The following is a 27,964-nucleotide window of genomic DNA, read 5'->3' on the forward strand; positions in this document are numbered from 1 at the left end:
TCTGGGCCTCAGTACAGGGTCCTGCATGCATGAGGAAATCATTTGTGGGTTGTTCACTCAATTTTGGTGACAAAGAGGGTTGTGTTCACAGCATGGTCTTCAAAGGACTGGGCTGGGGATGGACAGCAGATATGGGGTTGAGGAGATCAGCAAAGCCCCTAGGGATTGTACTCTGGTTGTTTCCTCTTTGTCCAAAGGCTATGGAAGGACGTGCACACAATTCAGGGTGGGGTGGGGGTCAAGGGCAGACGAGCAGCTGCCAGCCTCCACAGACTCTGCTGTCAGCTGGGCATCATTAGAATAGCCATTCCCTGCCAGCCTAGGCCAGGAACTGACCCCACCCCTTTATGGGAGCCCCCTGGTCAGTCTTGGGTCCTGTGCTGTGAGATAATGAAGACAGTATGAGGGAGCCCAAAGCACAGCTGGGTTGGGGAGTGACTCAGAGCTCATGCCCCACGGGGAGACCGTCTAGCCCAGGAAAGCTGATTCCAAACCCCCATAGGATACAACCGGCAAGGCTAGCATCCCAGGGGTGTTGTGGCAACAGGATGGCCTTATCCATCGCCTCCTTCACAGATCAACCTTGACTAGTCAAGATGTGATGAACAGAGGAGAGGTTTAGGTCAACAGGGGACAGGGCCTAGAGACTTTGCCAGTTGAGCCTCCTCATGGCCCCCAATCTGGATTCTGCTGCTCTAACCTGTACTGAGGCAAACACTCACACAGTCAGGTGAGCAGGGACTAACTCCACAGACACAACCCAGGGATAGATCTGCTGTGGCATTCAACACAAGGGTACCCTTTGACAGGACAGAGGAAAACTGGGATGTGGGATTTACAGGGATTCAGGCATCCTGAAGCTAGGGCAAGGTTCAGAATCTCAGGCCCCCTGCTGTACAGCCTGATGACCAAGGCAGGCCAGCACACAGGTGTAGAAGGCCACTTCCTCCAGGCAGCCTCCCTGATTGCTTCAGCTTCTCAGGTCTCTGTTTGCATTCCACAGTCTCATTGCCAACCGCAACCCACCCTTAAGCATGCACCAGCGGGCACAGGGCTGGCACAGGGAGCGACCCAACAGGTCTATAACTCCCCCAGAAGACAGGCTAAGCACCAGGGTGGGGGTTCTGGCAGCCAAGGCAAAGGACATTTGCCTTTCCCAGTTCTGTTTCCCCTCCACCCCATGCAAAGTCTGCAAACAGCCCGTGGGAGAGGGTTGGTAGAAAGAAATAGATTTATTTTCATGTACAAAGCGGTCAGCCCACGGGACCACATACAACAGGTGCACAGAGTCCTAGAAAAACGCATCTCTCTAAAGGCAACTCAGAGTAGGTAAGGCAGGTGGCCCCCTCCCCCGCCCACAACACACAGAGAACAAAACAGAAGAGAGAAACCAGCGGGCCAGGCTGAAGCAAGAGGCCTGGCCCTAGGGGGTCTCCCAAGCCCTGGGGCACAGGTGGATATGGCCTTGAAGAGGAGAGAAATCCTGCCAGGGTGAAGCCAGGTCCCTCTCTGGCTGCAGGAATGGGAAAAGGGCTCAGGCCAAGGGGTATACTTAGAGGACACTGAGGAACTCAGGGTTCTAGGGTGGCAGAGACATTTCACACCCTCTGTTGTGCTCCTTGGAGCTGTGGAGACTTTGATCTAAAAGGGATCTTAGAGAACAGATTGTCTTACTCTCTGTTTTGCCCAGATAAGGAAAGGAACTTGCCCAGGGTCACACAGCTGGGAGAAAGCATTGCTGACACATCTGGTCTGTCTCCCAGTGTGGGATCCTTCCTGCCCATTATTCCTATCTGCTTTCTGCCTAAGTTCCCTCCCCAGAACACTGAGATTCCCCTCTGGCAGCTTCCTCCTGGGATCCCTATATCCTTCAAGTATGGGGGTGGTCCTCAGCGGCACCTTTACCCTGTGTCGATTTCTGTTTCTGCCCACAGCAGAGCTAGTGACTGTTTCCCACACTCTGCTCATGGAGAAGTCCCACCTTTTCCTTCCATGAGGATCCTGGAGACCCCAAGGGCGGGGGGGCTCCCAGAAGAGAAGGACACAGATCTGATGAGGCAAGAAAAGGGCACAGAAGGAACCATCCAGACTGCTCAGAGAAAGAGTGGCTTGGGGAGGACTTGCCAGGGTGTGGTCAGAGGCGCAGAGCGGGGCCCACTGCTAATTGGTCACCCCTGCACTCCTGGAGGACAAATTACAAAGTCTTGCTTCCACTCTATAGACAAGAAAGCTGAGGCCCAGGAAAGTCAACACGTGTCCAGGGTGACATGGCACATCCTGGTCTAGAATCCAGGACCCATGGCTCTAGTTCCCAGTGCATCGGGCCAGACTGGTGGAGGGCCGTGGGAAAAGAGCCGGCAGGAAAGGTCCCAGGAGGGAATCACTCAGCATCGAGGCTGCAGCAGCCATTGACAGGGGCCCTAGTGCCGTCCACCTCAGGCACCTCGTACTCCTCATCCAGGAAGTCCAGAGAGTTGTTGCTTGGGAGGCCACGGATGGTGAACTTATGGGACACCTTGGTCCAGTGTTCACGGTTGGAGGCCACACGCTCATACAGCTCTGCTGCCTTGGGGAACAGGTCCTGCAACAGTCTGGGGCAGTCGGAGATGGAGCAGGATTAGCAATCAAAACTCGGCACAGATAGCAAGAAACTAAGTCACACCACAGGCGGAACTTCTCCTGGAGTCTGAGCTATAGGATTAGCACAGGAAAGCAGGGTAGTCCCCTCAACTGGGGGCCAAGAATGAAGTGAAGGACCCGTTGAGGCAGGAGACAGCTGGGGACCAGCTGGAGTTGGGCAAGGACAAACTCAGTATCTATGTCTACTGCTTCATCCACAGCAGACCCCACTCTGCACCACCCTCTCTGTGCAGTCCCCAGCCATCTCCATGAGCTCACTCACTTGTAGATGGGCATTGCAATGTGCTCCATGAAGCTGATCTGCAGCTCGGGGATGTAGGCCTTCTCCCGGTCCATCATCTCCATTGGCCGGTTGCCCATGGCTTTCTCCTGCAGGCAGCAAGGCATCAGGCCTGCCCCTCTTGTCCTCCATCAGGTACCAGGGTCAGGCTACCCTAATCCCTCCTGGTCTCGGCCAGGAGTACTCCCCCATCCTGAACATACCAAGTCTCCCTGGGAGAAGAATTCTTTGTAGATCAGCTCCTGGAAGACAATGCTCTCATTACCTACTGTGAGTGAGGTCCATCCACCCAAGCCATTTCCCCAACAGCAAATTGAGGTCCGGTGATCCAGTCCCACTGAGGGCCAGACCTTACCAGCCCAAGCCTGGCAGCGGGATGGCCCTGGAAGGGGTGGATCCTGGGTTCCGGCCCATCTTTCACCAGTCACTGACTTGCTATGTGACCCTGGGTAAGCCTGTGTTCCTCTGAGTCTCCTCACCTATCACCCTGATTAGTCTAAGTTTCTGTCTCCCCCAAATATAGCCAGGCTGAGCTCAGTACAGAGAGGCTACAGTGGGGTCACAGAGCTGGGCAAGATGTGCAGCCTATATCTTCACAGAGGGAATCACTTACTGCAATCTTTCTGGTGGTCTTCCAGCCCTTGGTCTGGTCGGAGAGGTCACAGGAGGTCATCAGGAGGCAGAGGAGAAGTCTGTGGTGCTGCTTATTGGTCCGGTCATAGCCCACTGTTGGGGGACCATGGTGTCAAGGAGAGTAGCCTCCTTGTACCCTCTAAGAACAAGGCTCCCACCCCAAAGTGAGCCAGGGAATTGGGCCCTCCTGATGGGAGTCAAGGGGCCAGTGCTGGGTCTTCCTGGGGGAGCCATGTTGCCAGGGAAGGGTCAATGCTGAAAGGGAATGTGTCTGAGCTCTGGGGATGCTCCCCAGGCAGTTCCCCACCCTGATCATCCATCCCTTCCTGGCTTGGGCCTGGGGCTAATAGCAGGCACCTTCAGCCATCTTCTGAAGGTCCTTGAAGATGCGAAGGTGGTGGGCCAGGTCCGTGGCCAAGATGATATCTCGCATCAGGTCCAGCATGCGCTGGTAGTCCTGGGGTGGACCAGGGGAGGGGTGTCAGGGGCTCCTGCTGGACACCCCCCACCCACTCACCCCCGAGGAGTACCCAGAGTGTCTTCTCCTGTTTCGGCCAGTTGCTGGGCTCACCCCCCACCATTCCCCCTCCTCCCCACCCATCACCTTCCGGGAGAAGTGGTCAAAGATGTTGCAGCCATGGGTGTTGAGGATGGCGATGGCCTGAGCAAAGTGGTGTCTCTGGGGAAAGAGGAGTGAGGGCCCGTTGGGGCAAAGGGGCTCCCTGCACCCTGACCCCAAGAGAGGCAGTAGAACCCCACAAGGTCCTGGGCCTCAAGCTCAGCAGAGCAGGTAGAAAGGAGACTCAGGGGTCCTGGTTCCCTTTCTGAGCTGTTCCAACCCTCTGGGTGACCCAGGGCAAGTCCCTGTCCAGCACCATGCCTCAGATTCCTCAGCTGTCACATGGAGAGACCCAATAAAGTAAGTTTGGAGGACATCACAGGCTGGAAATTTTTTGAAAGGATTCCTTGAAGTCCTAGACACTAATTCATGCAGAAAACATTTGTTTGCTGACAAGGAAAGGCAGTGAGGAGGCGAGGGCAAGGCCCTGTCTCCAGATGCTGAAGGGCTGTCACTCAGAGGAGGAGCTGGCTGAGCCCAGGGGACAGAGGGCACAACCAGGGCTGCCACCAGGCCTCCTGGGAGAAAGCGAGCACTGTGTGCATTTCTGGGATGCGAAAGCAGGGGCAGTCTCTGGAGGGGTGTTGTGGGAGGAAGCCTGGGGCAAGGTGACCTTGGAGATCTGACTCCTACCTGAGCCAAGACCCATGTCAAGTACAGGAAACTCAGAGATGTCTCAGACCTGGTCCCTGGTCCAAGGAGCCCCCAAGTGGGGTAGACAAACCCAAACCCAACAATCAAAGGCAAGGCTGAGTCAGGTACAGTGGCACATGCCTGTAATTCCAGGGAGGAGGCTGAGGCAGGAGGATCGTGAGTTCAAAGCCAGTCTCAGCAACTTATCAAGGCCCTAAGCAAGTCAGTGAGACCCTGTCTCTAAATAATACAAAAAAAAATGGCTGGAGATGTGGCTCAGTGGTTAAGCACCCCTGGGTTCAAACCCCAGTACAAAAAAAAAAAAAAAAAAAAGAAAAAAAGCAAGGCTGATTAGGCTGAGTTGGACAGGAGTGGAACAATCCCAGGATCAAGGGGGAGGAGCCCAGGGGTGACCCACACAGCCAAAGGGAAGCACACTAAATAAATTCAGTGCTCTCTTTGTGAACGTGGTCAGGCAGATCCTACAGCCCCTCTCACTACCCCGTCTGCCCCCACGCCCAGTTAGGAGAATGAGCAGACTTGCCCTGGGAGTGGCGGCAGCTCCCACAGCCTGTCTAGGGAGTCTGGTTTGGGAACAGAAGGTGCTGGGTCACAGTCTAACTTTGCAAGTCTCTGGCCTTGTGGGGATTAGCAAGACAGGGTCAGGGCAGAATGACAGTACCTCCATGACAGAGCCCTCGGAGCTGTAGAGCGCAGCCAGCACAGATTTCTGGAAAAGTCCAGGAAAACTCCAGTCACTCCTCACAAGCAGGTCCAAGCGTCCAGCACAATTGAGACTCAACAGCGTCTGCTCCTCCCCACTGCCCGCTCCTGCCTCTTGGAGAGCCCAGGACAACCCCAGAAGGCCTTTTCCAGGCTCTAAAATTGCCCCCTATCTCAATGCCCCCACCTCTCCTCCCAGATACCAGGGAGGGCCCTGCTTGGGGAGGGTAGGTCTCACCGAGGCCACCTGGAAGGAGTTATTAGTGCCTCTGTGGTCCAGGTCATGACACATGCAGGAAATAAACAAGGCAAAGATCTCGATGTCCCTGGTTGGGAGCCAGAAAGAATAAAGGTCACCCACAGCTCCCTCCCTGAGCCCCCCAGAGGAGAGACAGCTGGGAGGTGTCCAGCAGCCACCCAGACCGGCAGTGGGGACACCCAGGTCTCCTTCCTGGAAAGAAGCAATGGTTTGGAGTGTGGCAGGTCCGGTGGGGATCAGGCCCACTATTCACTGACTAATTCTGAGCCAGTCCCTCCTGGAGAGGGGGCTATATAACCTTCCTTCCTGGGCTGAGAAGACTCCATGAGTGGTGCAGGTACAGGGCCTGCCACATAGGAGGTGCCTCCCTCTTTCAGGGGAGGGGACCCCAGTTGCTGCCAGATGAGGGGGAGGTGCAGCCACTTACTCGAGGTAGTTGGTGAGCTCCAGGTTCTTATAGAGCAGGTAGCAAAAGTGGGAGACAGAAAAGGCGTGCATCCAGTTGTGGTACGGGGGGTCCCGATACCCCTTCTTCACCATCAAACAGAACCTGGGAGAGGATCGGAGGCAGCAGAGGGGCCTCAGCTTTTCCTTCTCCAGGAAGCCCTTCGGGCTCTGCCCTGCCCTATTTCTTGCTATTCTTTGTTCATGATCCAGATTGCATCTCACTCATGCATCCTCCCCAAACCTACAAGACTAGGCCTCCTGTAGTCCTACTCGGATAGACCCAAGGAGGTGAGAGTAGGGCTGTCTGCACCAAGGGAAGGCTATGGGCACACACCGGGCCAGTGTTGGGCAGTCAATTTTGTAGTTATTGATGAAATTCATGTCCTGCAGCATGCTCAGGATGGCCTGGAGGAAATGGAAGAGAAGGATCAGAAGAATTGTCAGTGTCAAGACGGGGGTCCTGCCTCAGACCTTTTTGAAGCCCCAGCTCAAAATTCTGGAGTCTTATAACTTTAAATCTAAATTGAAGGATCATAAGATAGTTGAACCAAGCATTCTCACAGCTGTGAACTTTTAGACATCTAAGGGCCTTGAGAACTTTTAGAACCAAGCTCGCCTAAAATCTTACAAAAATAGGGCAGGGACTGCAAACTCCAAGGCCACATGCTCAAGGCATCAGTGATCCTGGAGCTGTTCTTGGGTGATCATCCAGTCCAACCTCTGGGCTCTGGGCAGCCCCACAGCTCCATGATGACAGACCAAATGCCCATTCCATCTTGAAAGGAGCCTCCATAGCCTTCCTCAATGACTCTGCCTTATAGGAAATTATTATGCACATCTAACTTAAATCTCTGTATGCTCTCCCACTTCCCGGTCACGCAGGGGAGGGCCAGCTCACCATGGAAGTGTCATCCTCGGGCAGAGAGCGAGGGGTGTAAGTGAAACTGGCAAAGTTGGAGTCAATGGCAGCCACAGGCTGGATGCCGTCATGGAGAAGTTTGGTATATTCATCATCGGAGACCTACAGGAGGCCAGCCAGAGCATTAGAAGATGGCTTTCTCCATGTCCAGTGTCCTAACTCTCAAATTACCATGGCAGGTGGGGGCTCCTTCACCCAGAATGCACCCCAGTTGAACCCCTACCCTATGAATTGTGACTAGGCAGATCACCACCCTCCCACCCAGCCCTGCAACCTACCTCCCTGCTTGTGACCACCTTTTACCTATACAGTCTATCCTCTGCAAGAGAGGGGGACACCCCTTTGTGACACCCCAAACCATGATAGACACTAACCTAGCAGTCCTTCTCTTGGGAAAACCTTCCTAGTGTCTACTGTCAATCCTTCATATGAGACTTTTTAGTCTATTCACAAAGTCTGGGACCCTTTGGTTTGGACACAGGTGAGAAGAAATGTTCAAATGAACAATAATTATCACACACTCCGAACTAAGGCTTGGGGTAGCTTTTCTGACACAGGTCCTGTGACCAGCAGTCAGGGCTTCCCAGAGCTGTGTGACTACCATGCCCAGAGAAGTGGTGGGGGGAAACCCTGGGTGGGTTTCCCAGCCTTCAGTAATTCCCAAGATGGGACTTACTCCCTGGACATGGGGAATATTTGACTGAACCAAGTTCTTCCCTGGGTGCAGGCTACTTGCAGCCTTGGGGCTGAACTAAGAAACAGCGTAGAAGAGAGGTCTATAAAAAGGGGTTGGGGAGGCTGTCCCTAAGCAGAGCAGGAAGCCAGGTGTGCTCTGGGTCAGTCTTTTCCACTCTAGGAGACATCAGTCAATCAGAAAGCCCAGTCCTGACCTGGGTGTTGAAGATTCTGAAAGGCAGGGAAGGAAGGTAGAGGACAGATGGCCCTGGGACCCTGAGAAGGACAGAAACTCCACACAAGCCTCACCTTCATGTGGTACATCATCATCTCATTGGCCAGGTGGCTGCGATACTGAGCCTCATTCACTTTTTTGTATAGGAGAGACTGAGGGAAGAGAAAGACAGGACTCAAACAAGACAACTGTGAAATCCTTGAAACACCCAGAACTGGTACAAAGGGGTCAGACAGAAGCACCTCTTTCAGACAGAAGCTCCCATTGGAGCCCCAGTCTGAGCCTTTGGGCTCCAACCAGAGTACAGGCCCCACCTCTCATTTTCATTCAGAGTTCCTGAAACCACCTCCCCAGTCCTCTTAACATCTGAGGCACTTTGCCTCCCTCTGGAGCCTGACCCAGACTCCAGTGATGGATCCCAAGGCCCATGGAAGGGAAAGAGCAGCAAGGAGGGGAGATAATGCCAGGGACCTGGGATTGAATTCTCAGGAAGCTGCTTCCAAAATCCTGGACAAGACCCAACATTAGCCAGGAAGAGGTTGACCAGGGGTTTGGATTGAGGTTGCTTCAAAAGAACTGGGGTAGATTTTCTGAAACTAGGCTTTTTCATTATCCTGGGAAGCTGAGTGGACAGGGCAGGAAATAGTATCCCCAATTGGACACTGAGCCCAGAGGTGGCCAGCATGAACTGAAGGCTGCACAGCACTCCAACTGCAAGGCTCTAAGTCCCATCCCAGGACTGAACAGAGAGGGGAGAGCGGGTGGGGGAAGTAGAAAGGAGGGGGGGTGTCCCGCATCGGCCCCGCCCCCGTCCCTCCCCCTCACATGGGCGATGCTGATGCCACAGTAGATGGAGAAGGCGGTGGCCAGGTCTTCGTCGAACTTGCTGAACCAGGGCCCATTGATCTTGTTTACCAGCTCGGCCACACCAATGACCTCTGGGGAAGGGAGAAGGGCTAGGAACCACCGCAGAGGGGTCGAGCGGGGACCTGCCCTCCCCGAGCCCCGCCCACCCCGCTCAGGTCCCTCCCTGCTGGACCGCCCCTGCCCCGCCTCCGCGGCCCCGGGGCGGCACCCTGGTTCTCGTTCTTGATGGGGAAGCAAAGGATGTTTCGCGTGCGGAAGCCGGTGCTGTCGTCCACGCCGCGGTAGAAAAGCGGGTGGGCGTAGGCGTCCGGGATGTTTAGGATCTGCCCGGTGGTCGCCACGTGGCCCGCGATGCCCTGGTCTGCCGGGATGCGGATCTCGTATGTCTGCCGCAGCAGGAAGAAGTACAAAGGATTGTTAGTGGCCTATAGACGGAGGGGACCATCAAAGGTCGGGCCTGCTCCCAGCACACCCTGAGGCTTCACTGACACCCCCTTACATGTAAATGCCCACCGCCGCCCAGGACCACACAATCCCTCACCTCATCATCCACGACGCCCCCATCGAACACCTTGGCCACCAGCTCATTCTGATCCAGCAGGAACACGGAGCAACTGCGGGGAGAGGGTAGACCTCAGAGCCCCGATAACCTCTCCAACCAACCCCGCTTCTTATGACTTGAGTGGCGACCAGATTTCTTAGAACTAGCAGGAGTGCCCTGGAGTGAGACCCCCTCAGGTCTGGCTGACTCCTGGCATTTGTCTACTCAAAAGAGCACCCACTAGGTGTAGGGCAGTGTTAAGAGCTGGGCATGGCAAGCAAAGTTAGCCATGGCTCTACTGTCAGTGGGTTTACAGTCCAGTGAGGGAGACACATACAAAATAAAGGATCAGTCAAAAAACAATGGGGTCCCACAAGAGGTCAAAGAGGTGGAATAGGCCCCAAACCTTCTCCCCACAGCCCCCTGGGTAGATTCGCTCACATCTCTGCATTGCTGAGGTTTCTGGCCTCTGTGATGATCTCCTGGAGCAGGACAGAGACATCGTCTGGGGGAGGGAGAAGCACAGGACAATGTTGACACCAGGTTGGAGTACTGAGGCCAAGCCCTCCCACCCCTCCTTGCCAGACAGCCTCACATGGAGGACACTGCACTTACCCAGGTGAGTGAAGAGGTTCTTTGCCACTTGGAGAAGGGCCTGGAATGGAGGAAATGGAAATAATAGCTGGTTGGGGTCCCTCTATCCAGTCCCCAGCTTCAAAATTCCCAGGGGCTTCTCATTCCTTGTTTTGGGCTCTCTGGACAGACTGGAATCTGACAGTGTCTAATTTGTCATTTGGCTAATAAAGTGGGGAAATAGCCCCAGAGAAAGTGGGTAGATATCTTCTGTCTAACTGCCCGCATTGAACACTAGAGGGCGATCACACACAGTACCTACAGCCAGAGGCGCTGGGCTGGGCCTGAGGAAACTACTGACCTCTCTTCTTAAGAGGCCTCCAGGTTACTAGGTTACCTAGCTGCTGCAGGGCAGGGCAGCCATTGGTCCAGGAAGACATGAACTTCTCCTTAGGGAATGGCTCTCTAGGGTTGAGAGCTGGGTGAACTGATCCCCGAGTGGGGCTCAAGGCAGGCTGCTCACCTGGCACTCACACTTGAGCTTCTGCTCCTTCTGGAAGGCCAGGGTACTGGTGAGCACTGTGCCTGTGTAGTGGAAGCAGTGCTGGATCACATGCTCATCCTGGTCTGTGAACCTGGAGGAGGGGGTGGGGGCACTGAAGAGACCTCTATGCCCCCAGAAAGCCCATAAAGACATCCACCAGTCAACCATATCTCTCCTCCACTGGGGCTGCTCCACTGCCTGCCTCCTGCCTCAGACTGAGGACTCCTTGAGGGGAAGGCTGTACTCCTCAGACTAAAAAGTGGTTTTATCCTCAAGCTATTGCTTTGTTTTTGTTTGAAACAGGCATCCCCTGTGTTTCCCTGGTTGACCTTGAAATCCTGGGCCCAAGCTATCTTAGCCTTAGCCTTATCTGCCTTAGCCTCCCCAGTAGCTGGGACTACAAGTGCCCCATGGCACCCAGAAGGCTATTGCTTCTTGAAACCAGAGCTATTAATCCTTCCTCTGGTTGGGAATTTACCCGGACCAAGGCCAAGTCTCCTCCCTCAGACTAGAGACTTGCCCTAGTTAGGTGTCCTGCTCTTGCCCAGGTGTCCCTCCCGCCTAAGGGGAGCAATGGCAAAGGGAAGGGAATCAGACTGGACATTAACATGCTTTAAGCAAGTTAAAAAGGTGATGGAGAGTCAGTGATTACCCGTGCCTCAGGCAGCAGTTTGCACTGACAAACTGTTCAGCCCAGCACTGCTGGGATAGCATACCCACTGTGTGGTCCCCTTCCCACACTGTTACCCTAGTGGAGCACTGCCCCACCTCACAGCTCCAGCTCCTGATACACATCATCCCACCCAGACTCACAAGTCTCCTCCAAGTTTGTTGAAGGCACAGGCCAAGGCCACCACCTGGTCAGTAGCCCTGCTGATGACAGGGACACAGAGCATGGCTTGCAGTTCACAGCCCAACATGCTTTGCAGCTGTTGCACATCCTCCTGCAAAAGGGTGGAGAGGGGGAGTAAGTCAGGGCAGGGAAGGGGGTCATATGCCCTCCACTACACTCCCCAACAGGCCTGGGGATGGGATGCTACAAAATCCCTGGGTCATTTCTAGGTTTCCCTATTCCAGAGACCCTGGCTGTGGGAGCTAAGCAGGGAGTCTTCCATTTTTCCCTTCCCTGGCTCAGTCAGACCATGGCTTACAGATGTGAGGTCCTTCAGCTGGATGGACTTCTTGTCTTCCACAACCTGGCCCAGGCGTCCCATTGTCAACTGGAGAATAAGAAGAGGCTGTCAGGACCCAACTCCCCCCAGGTCAGGGAATCTCAACACATCCCCATTTCCAAGACTGAAAGTTTCAATGAACTCTTCAGTCAGTTCAAATAGTGGATGGAGTTAATATAAAGGAGCAGAGAGATGGGGGGAGGCCTGGCAGAATCATCTACAGAGAACTCTAGGCTCTTCCCTAACTAGGGGAAAATAAGCAGTCTCCAAGAATTCTCACTGATCTCAACAGACTCGTATCTAAAAATACTCTTGAGTATTTTAGAACTGAGTTGGTCCTCATGTAAGCCTTCCTGTAGATGATGAGAGAATTCTAATGGAGATTGATCATAATATATTGAGATCCCTTGTAATTCTAAGCAGATCCCAAGATCCAGATTAATTTCCACCAGATTTCAAGAGATTCCAGAGGACCTCAGTTCCTTCAGGCAACCCCTCTCCCCTCTGCAGCTGCCTAGCAGGTCTTAACAGTCCTGGCAGACTCCAACACTGGGGACCCAGGCGGGACTCACGGGAAAGCTGATCTCTTCCCCCAGCACTTTATCTCCGATGACCTGAGAAATATAGTCGTGAGGGCCAGTTAGAGGAAAGTCAAACCCAGGTCTCTCACTCTGCCCCACAGTGGACCTGGACCCTCACCTTGCAGGAAAGCTGCAGATTGTCTTCGGACACTAGCAGAAGGCAGCAGCGGGATGCCAGGGTCTCCTGTTGAAGCTGAGAGGGTGACGGACAGAGCGAAGGGTTGCCCGCGGATCTGAAGCCACCCCACCCGACCCTCTCCCTACTTGGAAGCGCTTTGGGTTTGTGGAGGAAAGGAAGGAGGGGAACATCGCAATACGAACTGAGAGGCAGAACTCTAGGGGAAGTTGGTCCCCGCCAGAAGCAGGACCGTGAAGTGGGTGGGACTCACGTATTGGAGGACTTTGAGCTGCAGGGAAGTGGCATCCAGATCGTAAAGTTCCCCTGCAACAGCAGGGAGCCGGTCAGAGAGGGCCCCGCCTCGCCTTGGTGGCCCAGTTCGGGTCCCTCAGGCACCGCCTAGTTCAGGACTTAGGCAAGGCTCCGCCTCAGCTCCGGTCTCCCGCCCCACCTGACCACCCAGCCACAGGCATCCCTTCCAAACTTCTGGCCTACAGGCGCAACACCTCAGGCCCCGCCCACCCCGTAGACTCCTCCCCTCCAATTCGACCTGCCCCGCCCTCCGGACCTGCCCAGGCTGGACCCTCACCGCAGAGTTGCAAGATCTTTCGGTCGTGGTCCGTGTACTCTATCCCGCCCTTCTGGTCGTCCGCTGTTACCGCAGGGGGATTCTGGACGGCTCCGGGGGCCGCACCGAGCCCGCGCTGCTGCAGGGCCTGTACTCTCCTCAGGGCCACCAGGGTCTGGGGCGGAGGGAGCGGTCAGCGCGCCACTGGCCCCACCCTCACCGCGCTCGCCTCAGCGGGACTCCTGGCATTTGCCCTGTCCAGCCCAAACAACTCCGCCTTCAGCGTGCCATCCCACCAAGAGTTCCCACTGCCCCTAGAACATCCCTCCATGGATGAACAAATAGGGTCTGTTTCCATCTCTAGCCCTCAGATTCTTTCAAGACAGGACAGGGTCAGATTTCTTTGTCTCTGGCACTGGTAGGGATTCTTAAGTCTTTGTTAAAATCACAAAATCCTAAAATCTCACGCTGAGAAAAGCCTCAGTTTCTCTATGTAATTAGTCCTTCCTAAGTTATGTACAAGATATTTGACTCATCTTATCCGCTAGGTAGGTTAGTGCTATCATTATCCTCATTTTCAGATGTGAAACTGAAACGTCGAGGGATTAAGTGGCATGCTCAGGTCCCAAAGCTCAAAAGTGATGGATCTGGAACTAGAACCCAGTTCTGTCCAGTTCCTATACCGGGTCATCTCCCCACCAGCTGTAATAAAAATCTTCAGCAATCCCCATCCTCCCACAGCCCAGGACTCACATGCTTTTCCACTGCCTGCAAGTTCCACTCCTCACTGTCACTCAGCTGGCCGCAGTGCACCTGGAGGGATGGAATAAGGGAATTCCCTGTGACCTTTCCCAGCCTGTCTCTGCCAGAGTGCCCTCAGCATGCCCAGAACACACTGGTCCCCACCAACACATGCACACTCTAGTCTGTGGGCCTCTGTGAACAGCCCATTTTTCTGACCATGCAGATAGCTTTTGGAAAATCCCCTCTTGCTGGAAGCCTTTTAGGGCAGATCCATTTGGTGGAACTTTTCTGGTTTTCTCCCATGACCTTCTATCAGCACTGTCCCATCACAAGGAAAATCACAGTCCCATGAACAGCACAGACCAGGTGTTCAGTGTCAGGGAGATGGACTTTAGAACTCTGTCTGTCTTCCACCCATGGAGCCCTTCAGGCCCTGATTATAGAATTAGCGGTATTAACCTCCGCCTCCGGGTTCCATTCTTTCTTAGTTCCAGTTTGAGCCACCCCTCAGACTGGAATTAAGAAATGAGTTCAACATGATGCATCTGCTGGGTGTGGGGAGGGTGGGTGAATGGATTGATGAAGTGCTTTGCCTCACTTTTGATTCTCACCACTCTGTGATAAGAGCTTCAGATGAGCGAAGGCCCAAAATGGTTGAGAGACTTGCCCAAGGTCACAGAGCAGAAAGTGGCAGAGTTAGGACAGCCCTGCCCTACTTCTCCTGTGCCCACACCTCCCCTCTCCAGGTCTACTCTCATCAACCCCTTACCCCTTTATCCTGTCCCTCTCCACATGCTAGTGACCAGGGCTCTCCTTAGCCACCTTTCACACTCTGTGGAGTCCCTTCCTCCACCCTGCTTGGGTGCTAGATGAGGAAAATGGAGTGGTGGAAGTCTAGAGGCCCACTTCAGGCCCTGCCAGCAATGCTCCCCACCTGTGGCACTAGTGTCCTGCCTACTCAAAGGGGTTCACTTCCTGTGAAGCTCTCTGCGGTGCCTATTCTGGGGACTCCTCCTCCATCCTCCCTCCCTGGCCTCAGCAGCCTCTGCCTGCCTCTGTTTTGGGTCCCCTGCCAGGAGCAGATGGAGAAGCCTGAGCGGGTAGGAAGCTTGGGGTGATGCATTTGAGGGGAGGTGCAGAACCTATGCCTGAGGAAGAAGGAGAGGGCAGACAACCTGGCTCAGGGGGGAGGACATCTGGGAGGCTTCCTGTATTGACAGACACTGAAGCATGGGAAAGACAAGCAGAGCAGAGGGGATCCTGCAGGCTGGAGGCTGTCCAGGTATTCTGGCTGGACAGAGCAAGGGTCCACATTGCCACATAGGGAAAGGCCATGAGTGCCAGGCTAAGAAATTGGCTTAAGCCTGGGACCCATAGTCAATGGAATGGAAGATGAATTAGGGGAGGCAAGACTGGAGGCAGGAAGACCTGAAGAGACCTGGGTGGCCAAGGATGGTGTCAAAGTCTAAGCTATGGATGAACCGCCTCTCCCCCCCATGATCCCCACAGGACAGAGGGTTGAAAGAAAGGAAGTGAGGCCAGGATTATTTGCATGTGGTTTACATAATATGCTGACATTTTACTGTTAATGCATGGAGGAGGGCATCCTTCTTTTTCCTTCCACCTAGACCTTAATCCATTTCTCAGGAAAAGGGAAGATTGGGACTCCTCTAGGGCTGTGGGGGTAACCAGTTCCTGGGCTGTCCAAACTGCCTGGTCCCAGATGCAGAGCTTGGAGACTGAAAGACTGAGGGAAAGGAAGAGATCATGGAGACCCCCTCCCGGCCCACCCCAGCACACACCCCTGGGATGCCTCATCCCACCCCACCAGCATGTGTACAAACACACAAACATACTCTCCTAAAGAACCTCGGTCCACACACACATTCATACTCACTTCCCATGGAAACACACACACACACACACACACACACACACACACACACAGGTTGTAGTCACAGACTCAAAGACAGCCACACCCACACTTAGTGTCTATATCACCCACATGTGCATATTCACACCAGTATACAAGAAACTTGAGTTCGTACACCCAAGAGCCATGCACACTCTTCTGATGCCCCCCCAAACACACTCAATTACCCCAACACACTCACATGTGGCCTTTGGTTGCACTTTCTATTGCCACTCAGGGTGGGTGTCTGGGCCCCAGGGGAACACTCAGTAGTGGGCACTGGGGCTGTAGAAAGAGTTAAAAGCCCAGAGCAGCAGCTAGTTCCCCACCCTCACCAAGTTTCACATGGCTAGTGGCACGAACACCCCATCCCCATGCAAGGAGCTGGTGTGGCAGGCACAGCTGAGGGGAAGAGCGAGCACAAATCAAGCATCGAATGCCAGAGACCAAGGGCCACCCACCCCTCAAAGCAACTTAAGAACAGAGCGGGAGACTTTTCTACACAAAGAATCTGCAATCGAGGCGCCTTGAGCTGTAAGTGACCAGGGCCAGAAGTGAGCCCTGCAGCCCTGCATCTGAGTGTCATATTCCTCAGAGAGACCTCTGTTGACTGTGTCTCCATCAGGTCCCAATATTCCTTGCAGGGATCCCTGGTGTCCTTGCTAGTACTTGCATCCTTTGCAATTCTATTCTTATTTTGTTCACTTGTTTCATGCCCTGCAGACTTTTGGTATGTGAAAGCAAAACCTGTCTGGTTACATCTGTGTTCCTGGAACCTAGCACAGACCTTGGCACCTAGTGGGTACTCCAGAAATAGTTCTTCAATGGATGGATGGACAGATGGGTGGATGGATGGATGGATGAGTGGATGGATGGATGGGTGAACTGATGGATACCAAGAGCAGAGACCCACGGAGAGAACCGAGGATTGTTGAGGAAGGAGCTCGAAACTCAGCCTTCCCAAAAGATCTGCCTTGCAGCATCCCTGTATCCTCTGCACCCTCTGCTCTCAGATATCTCTTGGGGAGAGGGGTGTCTTGGGGAAATGCATTTCTAACTGAGTGGGAAGGTTCAGACTTGGAGGAGAGAGAGACGGTAAATAAGTCAAACACCATTCAAGAATTCTTCTCCACCCAGGGTATTTGAGGAGGTAAGAGAAGGGTTATAGGAAACTTCTGGAAGCCAAAACCCTGGGTAGCATCTTCCTCAAAGATGTACACCCCACATGTCAACATCTCCAGGGTCACACTCTTCCTTCAACACACCACATGCCTCCCCTACCTTTGCTTATGGGGTTCCCTCTGCCTGGAAAACCCTTTCCCTTCTTTGTCCAACTCCTACCCATGCTCCAAAGCACCACTCGGTTCTCTCTTCACTGTAAGACATCCCTGACTGTTCCAGCCTCTGCTACCAGAACACCTGCTCATAGCACTAATTTTATTCCATCTGTGGTGGCTCAAGGGTAGCCTTTGCTTTTCCCAAACAGAAAGCTCCTAGAAGGCAGGTATGATTTGTTCCAGCATCCAGCCTGGGGCATGGCCCACAGCAGGGTTCTGCTGGGCGAATTTAAGTGATGTAATCTCAACACCCTCCCCTACACACACACACACACACACACACACACACACACACACACCTTTCCTCACTCCAGAAGGCCAAGGCCTGGACTGCTGGTTCAACCATGTCATGGAGGATGTCTTCCCCTTGCCAAAGCTGCATCCCTTCCCTGTCCTCTTGGCCTCAACCCAGACTCCATTGAGGGTCTGGGATGCTTCTCACAAGCCTGGTACCCGAGAACCTCAACAGAGAAGGAGGTGGCTAGGTGGCCACTCCCCACCCCACACCTCTGCATTGCCCCAAGCCCTGATCCTCCCCACGCCCACCAGCTCCGGGGCACACAGGCGCAAAGGAGATGGGGAAGCAGCCCACTGAGAACTTCGCCAACAGCGGATACGTTCCCTGCAGGAACAGAAGCTGGAGGTGGGAGCAGATTGCAGAAGAAACCAAGGAGGGGCCTGGTCTCCCTCAGTTGGGCAGATGGGGCGAGGAGAGCAAGCCAAGTCCTCCTCCGCTCCTCCCCTGGAGGCCACCCCACTCCCACCACCCTCTTCTCCCTGCAGCAGCTTGGGAAAGGTCAGAAGACTTAGAACCTTTCATTCCATTTTAATGAGCTCGGGAGGAGTCCCCCAGGCACACCAAGGCAGGCTAATTTATCTGCCCAGGTGGCAGCCACTTGGGAGAAAGCAGACCTCCAGTGATGGCAATTTGGGGGTTCACCCTTCCTAGGCCAGGACAAGGATTTGGAACCCCCAACTCCACAGGGAAGAAAAGTCTGAAAGAACCACAGAAACTTCTCCGCAAGGCTCCTTCACCACCCTTCCAACCTCCCAGGGAGAGCAGGAGCCTGGGGTTCTCCTCCACAGGGGCAGCAGAGGGCAGAGGGGAGCCCTGACTGGGTTCCCTCCCAGCTCTGCCCCGCAGTGCATCCCTCATGTCCTCCATTTCCCACAGAGTACCCTTCCCCATCTCCCTCGGTGGCCCCTGCAGGAAGTCCCCCTTGCCGCCTGATTTCTGCCCAGCCTTAGCTGGGACCTGTCTGGGATCCCCTCCCCGTGTGCCTCCTCTTCTCAAGAGCCCTGGTTCCAGCGTCCCCCCCACACACCCCAGTCACCGACTGAGTTTCCCACAGTCTCTCCTGGTCAGCTGTCATGTCCACAAGTCCTTTCTCAGTATTTGTCAGTCATGTCCCATCTCACTGTGTTCTGCCCTGTTGGACACTGTCCCCATCCACCAGGAGGATCCCAAAGAAGAAACAAACCAAGAATGAGCCCAGGTTGGGCTTTTGCAACTCCATGGGGGCTGGGAGCACAGGTGTGGCTTGAGCCCGGGCTTCCGTCCGTCCAAGGTGGGGCTTAGGGCTGGGGTGTGGGAGATGCCCCAGACTCTCCTCAGACCCCTCTCCCCTTTCTCCACCCCAGTTTTCTGCTCTCATCACACACACACTGTCCACCCACTGCCCCCTCCCCTCTTTTCCTCTCCTCCATCCCAACCTATAGACATCTGGGCGGGCTCTTACCAAGAAAACGGCTGCCACAGCACCGGCCTCCTTGTCCACCAGCGGTATGACCAGCACTGAGGGGGAGAGGGCAATGAGGTGGTCCTGTGGGGTCAGTGAGGCTCAGAGATACTGAGCAGGGACCCAGGGAGGGAGACAAAGACATAGACAGAGAGAGGCCAGGACAGACACAGGAAGACCCAGAGGCCCAATGAGACAAAGAGAGGGCTCCTGAGCCAGCGACAAAAACAACCACAGCAACGACCCCTACATAGAAGGAAACCCCCTCACTTGACAACTTTCTTATGATCCTCCCAGCAACCCTGGGAGGGAGGGAGGAAGGTAAGGATGAGTACCCCTATTTTACACATTGGGAAACTGAGGTACAGAAAGGGGAAGTGACTTGCCCAAGGTCACACAGCAAGTCAGGTCTCCTGACTCCCAGTCTTGTGCACTTTCCACATCGAGACAGAGGACAGAGACCTGGAGAGACTGAGACACGAGGCAGAGAGAGACATGGCGGACAGGGAGCATGGAGAGGAAGAGAAACAGAAACAGAGAAAGTGACAGAGACCATGACAATAACTACAGCCCCATCTGCCAATGGGTATAAGCACATGGTAACCACGGTCACTGTCCACTGAGCCCTAGAAGTTGCCAGGCCCTTAACATGCGTCATCTCATTTGCTTCTTGCAACGCCCCCTCAAGGTAGGTACTGTTGTCCCCATTTTACAGTTAGGAACTTGAGGCTTGGGGAGGTTAGTAGCACATTAGAGAGAGAATTAGATGAAGGGATTGCTGGAGAAACAGAGCAAGAGAAAGGAGACAGGTGAGGACGTGTAGAAGACATACATGACCTGGAAGCAGAATTGCAGCCCTCCCTACCCTGCCCAGCTCCCCACCCTTACCTTGGGTGTCAGCAGCCAACGGAGCAACCAGCCTGGCCAAGGGCTTCCCTGGCAGGTCCGAGGGGCCCAGCCCATTGCAGCTCAGTCGCTTCTGGGAGATCACAGCCTCTCTGAAAAGAGGACATAGTCCCATCTCTCAGTCCTGGATCAAAGCAGAGCAAGACCCAGCCTGGGGACACACAGCAGGGTGTTCCCTGCACACCTGCAAGGATCTGTACAAGTTGACCTGCCTCTGGGTGGAACAGAGGAGGACAAAAATGAAACCAGGACCCTTAAGTGTTGAGACCCTGGCCTGGGGTGGAGGGGCAGGCAGTCACAGCCTGGTCTCTGGTGCCTCCTGCTGGTAGTTGTGGGAAAGGCATGTGTGCAGAGCCCAGTGTAGAGCCCCAGGCAATGGGGAGAGCAGGGAGGCAAAGGCAGGCTGAGGGCTAGGCTGCCTGGGTCAGACCCTGTCCCTGCTGCTACTTGACCTTGGGAAAGTGACCCAACTTCTCTGAGCCTCCCTGGGAGAATGGAGATGGGGTAGAGTATAACCCTCCCCACCACGACCTCAAGGTAAAACTGTAGAGGAAGTTTGGTGCAAAGCCCAGGAGCGAGACTCCACAGTCGGTATTCATAATCAGAGTTTCAAGGGCATTTATGCTGTGCTGTGCTCAGTCTAACCAACTTACAGAGATTAACTCAGAATTACCAACAACTCCGTGGGCTAGAAATTACCATCAACTTTATTTTCAGGTGAAAATAGTAAGAGATGAAATAATAAGTAGTAGAGCCAGGCAGTTAGCCCAGAACTAGGTCGAACCATCCTGAGACTGGTGCACTTGAGTAGGGGATTGGCATGAGTGCCCAGGTGTGATGGTGGGAACTGAGGCTGGGGAGGTCCGTTGTGGGAAAGGGGAATCCAGTATGGGTCAGATGAGGAATCAAGAGGAGACAGCCTGCAAGTCACCAGATCAGGAGGTCACGGTCTTTGGAGAAATAGAGGACCAAAGAGGTTGAGCATCTCATTCAATGTCACACAAACTAGTTCCCTCCCGGCCCCTTTGACCAGTTCAGAATCTACAAAAGCAGTGGTGTCTCCCATCTTCCAATCCTAACACCCAGAATACTGGGCTTTGGTTCTGGGATACCTGAAATCACCCCAGGAACAAACAGGGACCTAGGGTGGCAGAAGGACAATGGACTAAATCAATGAAGGATGGGGCTTCATGGGGACAGAAATGACCCTCAGTCAAACCCCACCCAGCTATTTGGCCTTCGACATTCTGGTTATCAGGAAGCCACAAGGTGGCACTAGTCCTGTGTTGCTGGTAAATCCTGCAGCCTCCCTCAATGGATCCCTGACTACTACTATCCCTTGCCCACCCATAGACCCCAGGACTGCCTTAGCCTTTCCCCAGGGACCCTAATGGACAGATCTATCCCAACATTTTTTCTCTTCTGCACATAACTTCCTTCTCTGTGCTCATGGCTCATGAACTCCAGCCCTCACTCAAATGAGCTCCAGACCCCAGATACCCAAAGGCTACCTGGAAACCTCCCCTGGATGTCCCTGAGGTGCCCTAAAGGAACATGGAGGCGAGACCTCCCCCACCACATGGGAGTGGGGCTTTCCTACTGCTTAGGTCCCCTGATGGCTCTGCACTAAAAGACCCTCCTGGCCTCCTCCTCAGCTCCTCCCTTCCTCCTTCTCCAGTCCCCCACCCATCTTCAAGGCTGATCCTGGGGTTAGGGGAACTCCACGCCCCCAGGGCCAGCTGTCCAGGCTGAAGAGCAGTGACTCGGCCCTGGGTTGAGTGGGTGGTCATGGTCTGCCACTCTAAAGATAAAGACAGATGGGCAGAGTGGAGAGAGGAATAGGCGTGGACTTTATGACAGTTCCGTCCCTTTAACAACTATTTGTTTAATGGAAAAAGAATAGAGGGAAAAGCTCTCCGTTGGTAAGGTCAACAGCCTGGAAAGAGCTAAGTGCCCAGGTCTCCTTCCCTACATCCTTCTCTGATCTTCTTCCAGGGTAAGTCCCTTCTCTTTTACTGAAACTTACCCCCTACCTGACCCCTCACTGATCCCCACCCCCCAGGGAGCCCCAGCCCTGAATGCCCAAGCCCTTTACTGAACCTAACTTTGATGAGCCCTGTACCCCACTGAGCTCCATCCCATCAACAACCCCATCCTCCTCACTGAGTTCCCATGCTCTCCCTGGCCCCCCTCCTTCACTGAGCCCACATCTGTCATTGAGCCCCTGTCTCCTCACTGAGTCCCCACCCGCTCACATAGACCTCTCACTCTCACTACGGATCAACCTCTCTCTGACCTTTCATCTCTCTCTTGAAGACAAATTATGATCCAGGCCCAGACCTGGACCCTTTCTTCCCTCTCTTTTCCCCAAAATGTGAGAATCCAGAGATGGGAACAGATAAGTCCCTGTGTTTTCCAAGACAAACCAGAGGGACAGACAAATTGAGAGGAAACCAGGTCTGCCCTGAGGAAGATTTCTCAAAGCTGGGCCCTGGGCCCCTAATGGTATTGGCCGCCAGCCTGAGCAGGGTTCCCTTGGTAGCTGCAGAGCCCGAGAGCTCCCATACTCTGTGGTGTGTGATCGTAGGCTTTGAGATAGCAAAAGATGCAAGGAGAAGATGAAGATAGCAGGTTGGAGGCTGAAATAGGCTGTAAGATTGGGGTGGGACACCCACAAAAGAGAGGTGAAGCCTCCCAGGATTCTCTCCTCTCTTGCCCTGATGCCCCTTGCAGCCCCTAAAATTTAGAGCTGGACCACGATAAAAGAATGTTCAACCTTAACATTTCACAGATAGGTGAATCAAGGTCCAGAGAGATAGCAAGGGGCCCTGGGGATGTATCTCAATGGCAGAGCACTTGTCTAGCACACATATGGCCCTGGGTTCTGTACCAAGCACTGGGGTGGGGTGGGGGCGCAGGGACAGAGAGAGAGAACATGGGATTGTGTTTGCAGCAGTGTGTCCTGGATCCCAGTTCTCCTGACTCCCAGCCCAGTACTCTACTTGTGGACGGATCCATCCCCGGGAAGGCCACTATGACCAGATCCCTTTTTTTGAAGATTGGATCTTCCACAGTGCCAGGGAACTGTGGATCAGGCTTGTGGAAGAGAGCCTCTGGCTGGGCCACCAAAGAAAACTGGAATTGGCTGAGATGGAGACGAGGCAGGGGAGGATCCTGCAGGGGAGCCCGCAGCATCAGCAAGCCCAGAGGGAAGGAAGCCTGGTGGGTGGAGCCGGGCATCTGAGAGCCTGCAGGTGGGGCAGCGGGGCTCAAGGGGACTCCTCACTCACTCCCACCCAGACCCACTTCCATCCTGCCTCTCCCTGACGCCACCCTTAGCCGCTTCTCTGCCCCTTCCCCTTGGGCCTTATCTGCCTTTATGATCCAGCCTCCATGTCACAGCTGTTGCTCTTGCCAGCCCCACCAGCGGTCCTGGGTTTCCTGGAGAAGCACCCCCACCCCGCCACCACCTATACCTCAACCTGCAGGTGCCTCCACTTTCTGATGGGATCAGAGCCACAGGGTTGTCACTTGGGAAAACCTGTATCCAGCCTCACCCAATTCTCAGAAAAAGAGACTAGAACCAGAAGGAGAGTCATTTTGTCAAGGTCACCCAAAATTAATTACTGGTTGAATTTGGACAACTAGCCATCCCTTCTGTGTGCTGGGCACTGTGCTAAGCACTAGCACCCATTATCTCATTAAGTCAATACATAGGTGGGACACAGTGAGGCAGGGATGAACTAGAAGCCAAGCGCATTTGACCTCCATTCCAGCGCTCTTGCCTCTTCCACACACACCTACGTTTAAAGCCCTGATCCTGCTGGTAGTGCCTGAGAGCAGGGCCCAGGTCAGCCCAGGGCCTCTCACTTCTAGAGGTGGAGGTGAACTGAGCACCTGACCCTGTATGCTGGACATGCAGGCGGGCAGGCACATCAAAGATTCTGGAGGAGAGCATTAGACCTAAACCTGCACCCCCAAACCAAGGTCCTTGCCAACCTGAATGAACGCTGATCTCTGTGTCCCTGGGATACCCCACCCTCATCCTCTTGCCTCCTCCTTCCCTGATTCACAGTGGCCTCCTGGAACCTGCCCCTGTCTCCCAGCAGGCCCTTGCCTCCCCATCTCCAATAAACTCTGGGCTATTTGCAGGTAAGCATTCACTTTTAATTGCCTTACTCCCTGCGACTTTTCCAAAGGCTTTACTGGGTCTAAGGTGGTTGTGGGGAGAATGCTCAATGGCTGCTGGTGCAGAGGACCTGAGACCCTCAGAGACGCCTGCACTGCAGACACTGCCCACTCCCTCAGGGGCAAGCAGCTGGAGGTGGGTGCTACAGGTCAGAAGGGGCAGAGCAAGCCCTCAGGACGCCCCCTCTGCCACCATCCCTCCCAGGAAGGCCTTTCCTGGCTGCTTGGGGGAAACTTCCTGGAGGAGTTAAGCTCTTATTAAACAAAGTTCTTTAGGATTAGAGGTGGGAGGAACTGATTGAGAGGAGGAAGGGGGACATTACAGCCCCCATGGGGTATCAAGCCCAGGCCCTTGTGCCTGCTAAACAGACACTCTATCCCTGAACTACACCCAAACCTCTTATAGCATTTTTTCCTTTAAGATTCCAAAGACTTTCCAGTCCTATCCCATCATTTTACAGATGGAACACAGAGGCCAGAGGAGACAGTGTGTGGCTTTGTTCACACAGTCCTTGACGGAGAAGTTGCCAAGAGAAGCTAAAAGGGAGTGTCACAGTTACCCACTCCAAGGACCTCGGGGAGGAGGTGGAAAAGCTCTGGCTTATTGGAGAGAAGCCAACTACTTCCATGGGCTGGGGTGCAGGAAGAGACTGCTGTCCTAGAATCCAGGGTTCCAGGTGCCAGGAGGGACCTCAGGACTGTGGGTCGGCATCTCCAGCCGAGCGCTTCCCCTGGCCTCTGGGAATGGGATGCTGAAGTCTTGGGTACTCTCTGAAACCACGTGGCACCAGGGGAGAGTCACCTCCTGGGAACATGCCCACCAGTGCCCACTCTACCCTGAGCTTCCAGCCCTGTGCTCCCTGGGTCAGTACTTCCTTCTCTGACAAGTCCCCTCCTCTTACTGACCCCACAGACCCAGGAACAAGGAAACCTCACACCTGGTATGTGGCCTGAAATATGTCTCCTGTCCATCTATAAAATGAGGAAGCTCAGAGGTATCAGGGGACTTGTAGTATACTGAGCCCTGACCCTAAAGTCCCTGATTCTGATCTTCTGTCAATAATGATAATATCAAACAGACAGCCCTCATCATGGACCAATCTGGTTTAAGAGCTTGATATGTGTTAAATGTATTTAATACCTACAAGTACTACAATTATCATCATGTCACAAAAAGAAAACTGGACACAGAAAGGTTGTACAATTTGCCCAACATTACACAGTAAACATAGAACTGGGCTTTGGACCCAGGCAGTGGGGCTCCAGAGCCCTGCCCAGGGCTCTGATTTCTGTATTCTCAGATGCAAGGCACCATGGGCAGCTCTCGTGACATGCTGGGATAGGTTCAAACTCACAGATGCCATAGCCTCAGCCTTCTTACTCTGAGAATCCTCGGCAGTGCAGGAGGGCAAGGGGGGCGCAAGGAATGGCTTACCGGACTTTCCCCTCCTGTGGCAGCTCATGAGGAGGGTCCTCGCACACCAGCTGGGACTCCCCATCCAGCAGGTAGGTGTAGACAGTCTCCTAAGACAAAAGGCACTAATGAGCGCTCTGGAGAGGTCCCCAGCTGCCCAGCCCCAGTCTGTACACAGGGTCTATATGGCAAAGTCATGGGTTAGAACTCTGGGAGCAGAGTTTTGACATTTTTGTTTGTTCTTACTCTCCAGGTGGTTCTAACATGCAGCCAGGGTGGAAAAATACCCTTACAAACTGAGCACATCACCCTCTCATCTTGGAAGGGGTTCTGGCCAGAGAGTGATTGATCCATGAATCTGCCAATTTTTCTAACTGATTACCCTAAATTCAAAGTGTTTGAAAGGCTTGGGTACAAACAAGTCACCTCCACTCCTGGATACCTCCCCTCCACACTCCAGCCTCAGGCGTTCAGCAAACCAGCATCACACACACACACACACACACACACACACACACACACAAGACTATGACTAGAGCCAGGAGACGAGCAGAGAGGGCACTGCACCCACCTCTGTGGGATCTAGGAGGGCTTCCTGGAGGAAGAGAACTTTAGGCTGTAACTGAATGAGAACTGGGCATATTTGGGGACTGCAGATGGGAGAGAGAACTGGTACTTGAGTCAAGTACCAGGTGTGTAGGTAGGTCCAGAGGTTCAGGGGTTTGCTCGGGGTGAGCAGGCCTGAGCCTGAAGGGACTTAAAAGCAGAGCTGGGGGCAGGGCAGGCAGTGAACCTGATGAGTAGATTTGTATTTTGGATGGATCGCTCCCCAGAGTGAGATCAAAGCTCTTGCTCGAAGCTTGTCAAGTCTTCAGCTCTTCAATCCTCCCTCCCCGCGAGCCCAGAGCAGCACTGGGCCTCTGTTGCAGGCCATGTCTTGGCAGAAGAAGTTGCTTTCACTGACCAACAGGCAAAACCCCACATCAGCTCTTAGCAGAAACCTGAGACCCTTAGGGGTCCCCACCCACCCCACACTGCACAGCCCGACTGTTCAACTCTGCAGTTTTCTCTGTGGCAGGCTGAAGGGGGCTTTCCTCTGCTGCGGGCAACAGGGAAGTTTTGGGAGGAGGTGACATGGTGTTTGGTATTGAAGGCCCACCCTCAATGCCTCTGGGACTGTGAGGAACCACATACCTTCCCTAGTCAGCCCTCCTCTCTCAGGCCACAAGAGATGCCCCAGCACTATCTCCAGGTTAAGGGGTGGTGGATGGGAATGACAGAGCCCAAGGGGACTGCCAGTGGCAGATGCAGGCAAGACCCAGCACCCCCTTATCCTCCTGGGATGAGGCTCCAGGCAAGAGTTCAGGAAGAAAGAATTCTGGGAAAGAGGCCACCTGCTCCTCTTGTCATTCTCTTCAGCAGCCAGGATGGGCCAGAGGTATTGGCCCAAACAGGCAGAGAGCCCACCAGGAGCACACAAAGAGTCTTCCCTCACAGAGAGAGGGCGGTAATCCTGTGGGTGGAGGGGGACAAGTCTCACTTTACTTCCGGATGTCCGCGTCTCCCCCTCATTCAGCCCTCTGGGTTAAAATTAGCTGAGTGTATTGGAGAGAAGGAGGGAACAGTTTCAGACACATCAGCACCATCTGCATCGGGGCTGCCTGCCACAATGGGTGCTGATGAGGAAGCCAGGTGCCGGCAGTAATCCTCCCTAGGGCGGGGGGAGACCCCTCCCCACCACCGCACCCTCCCTGCAACAGAGGACCTCGCCTGCTTTACCTCCCTGTGGGCCAAGCCCTCCCTGGAATCAGCCCTAAAGTCAGGGCTTCTCTAGTTCATGACAGGTCTCTTGGGTGGACCAGGGCAGACATTTCTGATGTCCTAGGAACCTCATTGCCTGGATCACAGCTGTCATCCAGCCCCCAGCTTTGGGACTTCAGTTAATCCAGCACAGGGCATCTATGCTGGCACAGCCACTAGGGCACCCAGCCTGTGAAAACCTAGCTAGTTACCTCCTCCTCCTGCTCCCAGAGCAGACTCAAGGTCCTCAGGACCAGTCTGTGGACACTGCCTTGCCAGCTTCCCCTAACTCTCCTTTTCCAGATGTGCCTCCACCCCAGGCCAGATGTTGCCTCAATCCCATTCCTCCCTGGAGGATTTATTTTTGGGTGCCAACACACCACCCACTTCCTATCAATGTCACGCTCAATAAAGCTCAGTCATTAGCCCTCCTCCTGGGCACTGAACTTCTAGGAGGTTTGGAGAAGGCAGAGTTGAGGAGAGGAATGGGGGTGCTTAGGTGCCAAGTCCCATTTGTTCCTGTCATGCTGTGTAACCTTGGGGGAAGTGTCCTCCCTCTCTGGGCCTCCGATGGTTCATCCATCATGCAGATTCAGGGACAATGGGCTCTGGCGGGGCAAGAAGGTCGCATCCTGAGTTGGCGACATTTCCCAGAATAGAGGCTGCCCTTGGCTGGGAGTGAGAGTAAGGGAGAGGACATTCAAGGTCCTCAGGACTCAATTTGGGCATCTCTTCGTCCAAGAAGTCTTCCATACCCCTTAGGCTAGATCAGAACCCCCACTCCAGTCCCTTGCTTTTCTCTATCTGGCACAACTTAGACCCTGCTGATTGACCCTCCTTCTCAAGAGATGAACCATAGCCATTAAAGCCAGGTTGCAAGAGGCCTGTGGCCACCAA

General features: G+C 54.1%; 1 protein-coding gene across 2 annotated transcripts in view; it reads right to left on the reverse strand.

Moving 5' to 3' along the window:
• Positions 1–1,213: 1,213 nt before the first annotated feature.
• The window catches only part of Pde2a (phosphodiesterase 2A), a 59,045-nt gene continuing 32,294 nt past the window's right edge, over positions 1,214–27,964 (reverse strand). For both annotated transcript variants that reach the window (XM_047518278.1, XM_047518279.1), the window contains 28 exons: positions 25,289–25,377; positions 19,648–19,757; positions 18,760–18,815; positions 13,781–13,840; positions 13,049–13,202; positions 12,731–12,783; positions 12,460–12,534; positions 12,333–12,374; positions 11,740–11,808; positions 11,402–11,532; positions 10,568–10,679; positions 10,087–10,126; positions 9,913–9,976; positions 9,472–9,544; positions 9,139–9,316; positions 8,889–9,001; positions 8,138–8,215; positions 7,133–7,255; positions 6,569–6,639; positions 6,215–6,337; positions 5,767–5,854; positions 5,488–5,535; positions 4,158–4,232; positions 3,911–4,010; positions 3,534–3,646; positions 3,124–3,162; positions 2,903–3,009; positions 1,214–2,591 (listed from right to left, as the gene is read on the reverse strand). In XM_047518278.1, the coding sequence (XP_047374234.1) occupies positions 2,381–2,591; positions 2,903–3,009; positions 3,124–3,162; positions 3,534–3,646; positions 3,911–4,010; positions 4,158–4,232; positions 5,488–5,535; positions 5,767–5,854; positions 6,215–6,337; positions 6,569–6,639; positions 7,133–7,255; positions 8,138–8,215; positions 8,889–9,001; positions 9,139–9,316; positions 9,472–9,544; positions 9,913–9,976; positions 10,087–10,126; positions 10,568–10,679; positions 11,402–11,532; positions 11,740–11,808; positions 12,333–12,374; positions 12,460–12,534; positions 12,731–12,783; positions 13,049–13,202; positions 13,781–13,840; positions 18,760–18,815; positions 19,648–19,757; positions 25,289–25,377 (2,595 nt within the window). In that variant the 3' untranslated portion in view covers positions 1,214–2,380. The remainder of the gene's footprint in view (positions 2,592–2,902; positions 3,010–3,123; positions 3,163–3,533; positions 3,647–3,910; positions 4,011–4,157; positions 4,233–5,487; positions 5,536–5,766; positions 5,855–6,214; positions 6,338–6,568; positions 6,640–7,132; positions 7,256–8,137; positions 8,216–8,888; positions 9,002–9,138; positions 9,317–9,471; positions 9,545–9,912; positions 9,977–10,086; positions 10,127–10,567; positions 10,680–11,401; positions 11,533–11,739; positions 11,809–12,332; positions 12,375–12,459; positions 12,535–12,730; positions 12,784–13,048; positions 13,203–13,780; positions 13,841–18,759; positions 18,816–19,647; positions 19,758–25,288; positions 25,378–27,964) is intronic.

This window comes from Sciurus carolinensis, chromosome 11 (genome assembly GCF_902686445.1).
Source record: "Sciurus carolinensis chromosome 11, mSciCar1.2, whole genome shotgun sequence".
Taxonomy (NCBI): Eukaryota; Metazoa; Chordata; class Mammalia; order Rodentia; family Sciuridae; genus Sciurus; species Sciurus carolinensis.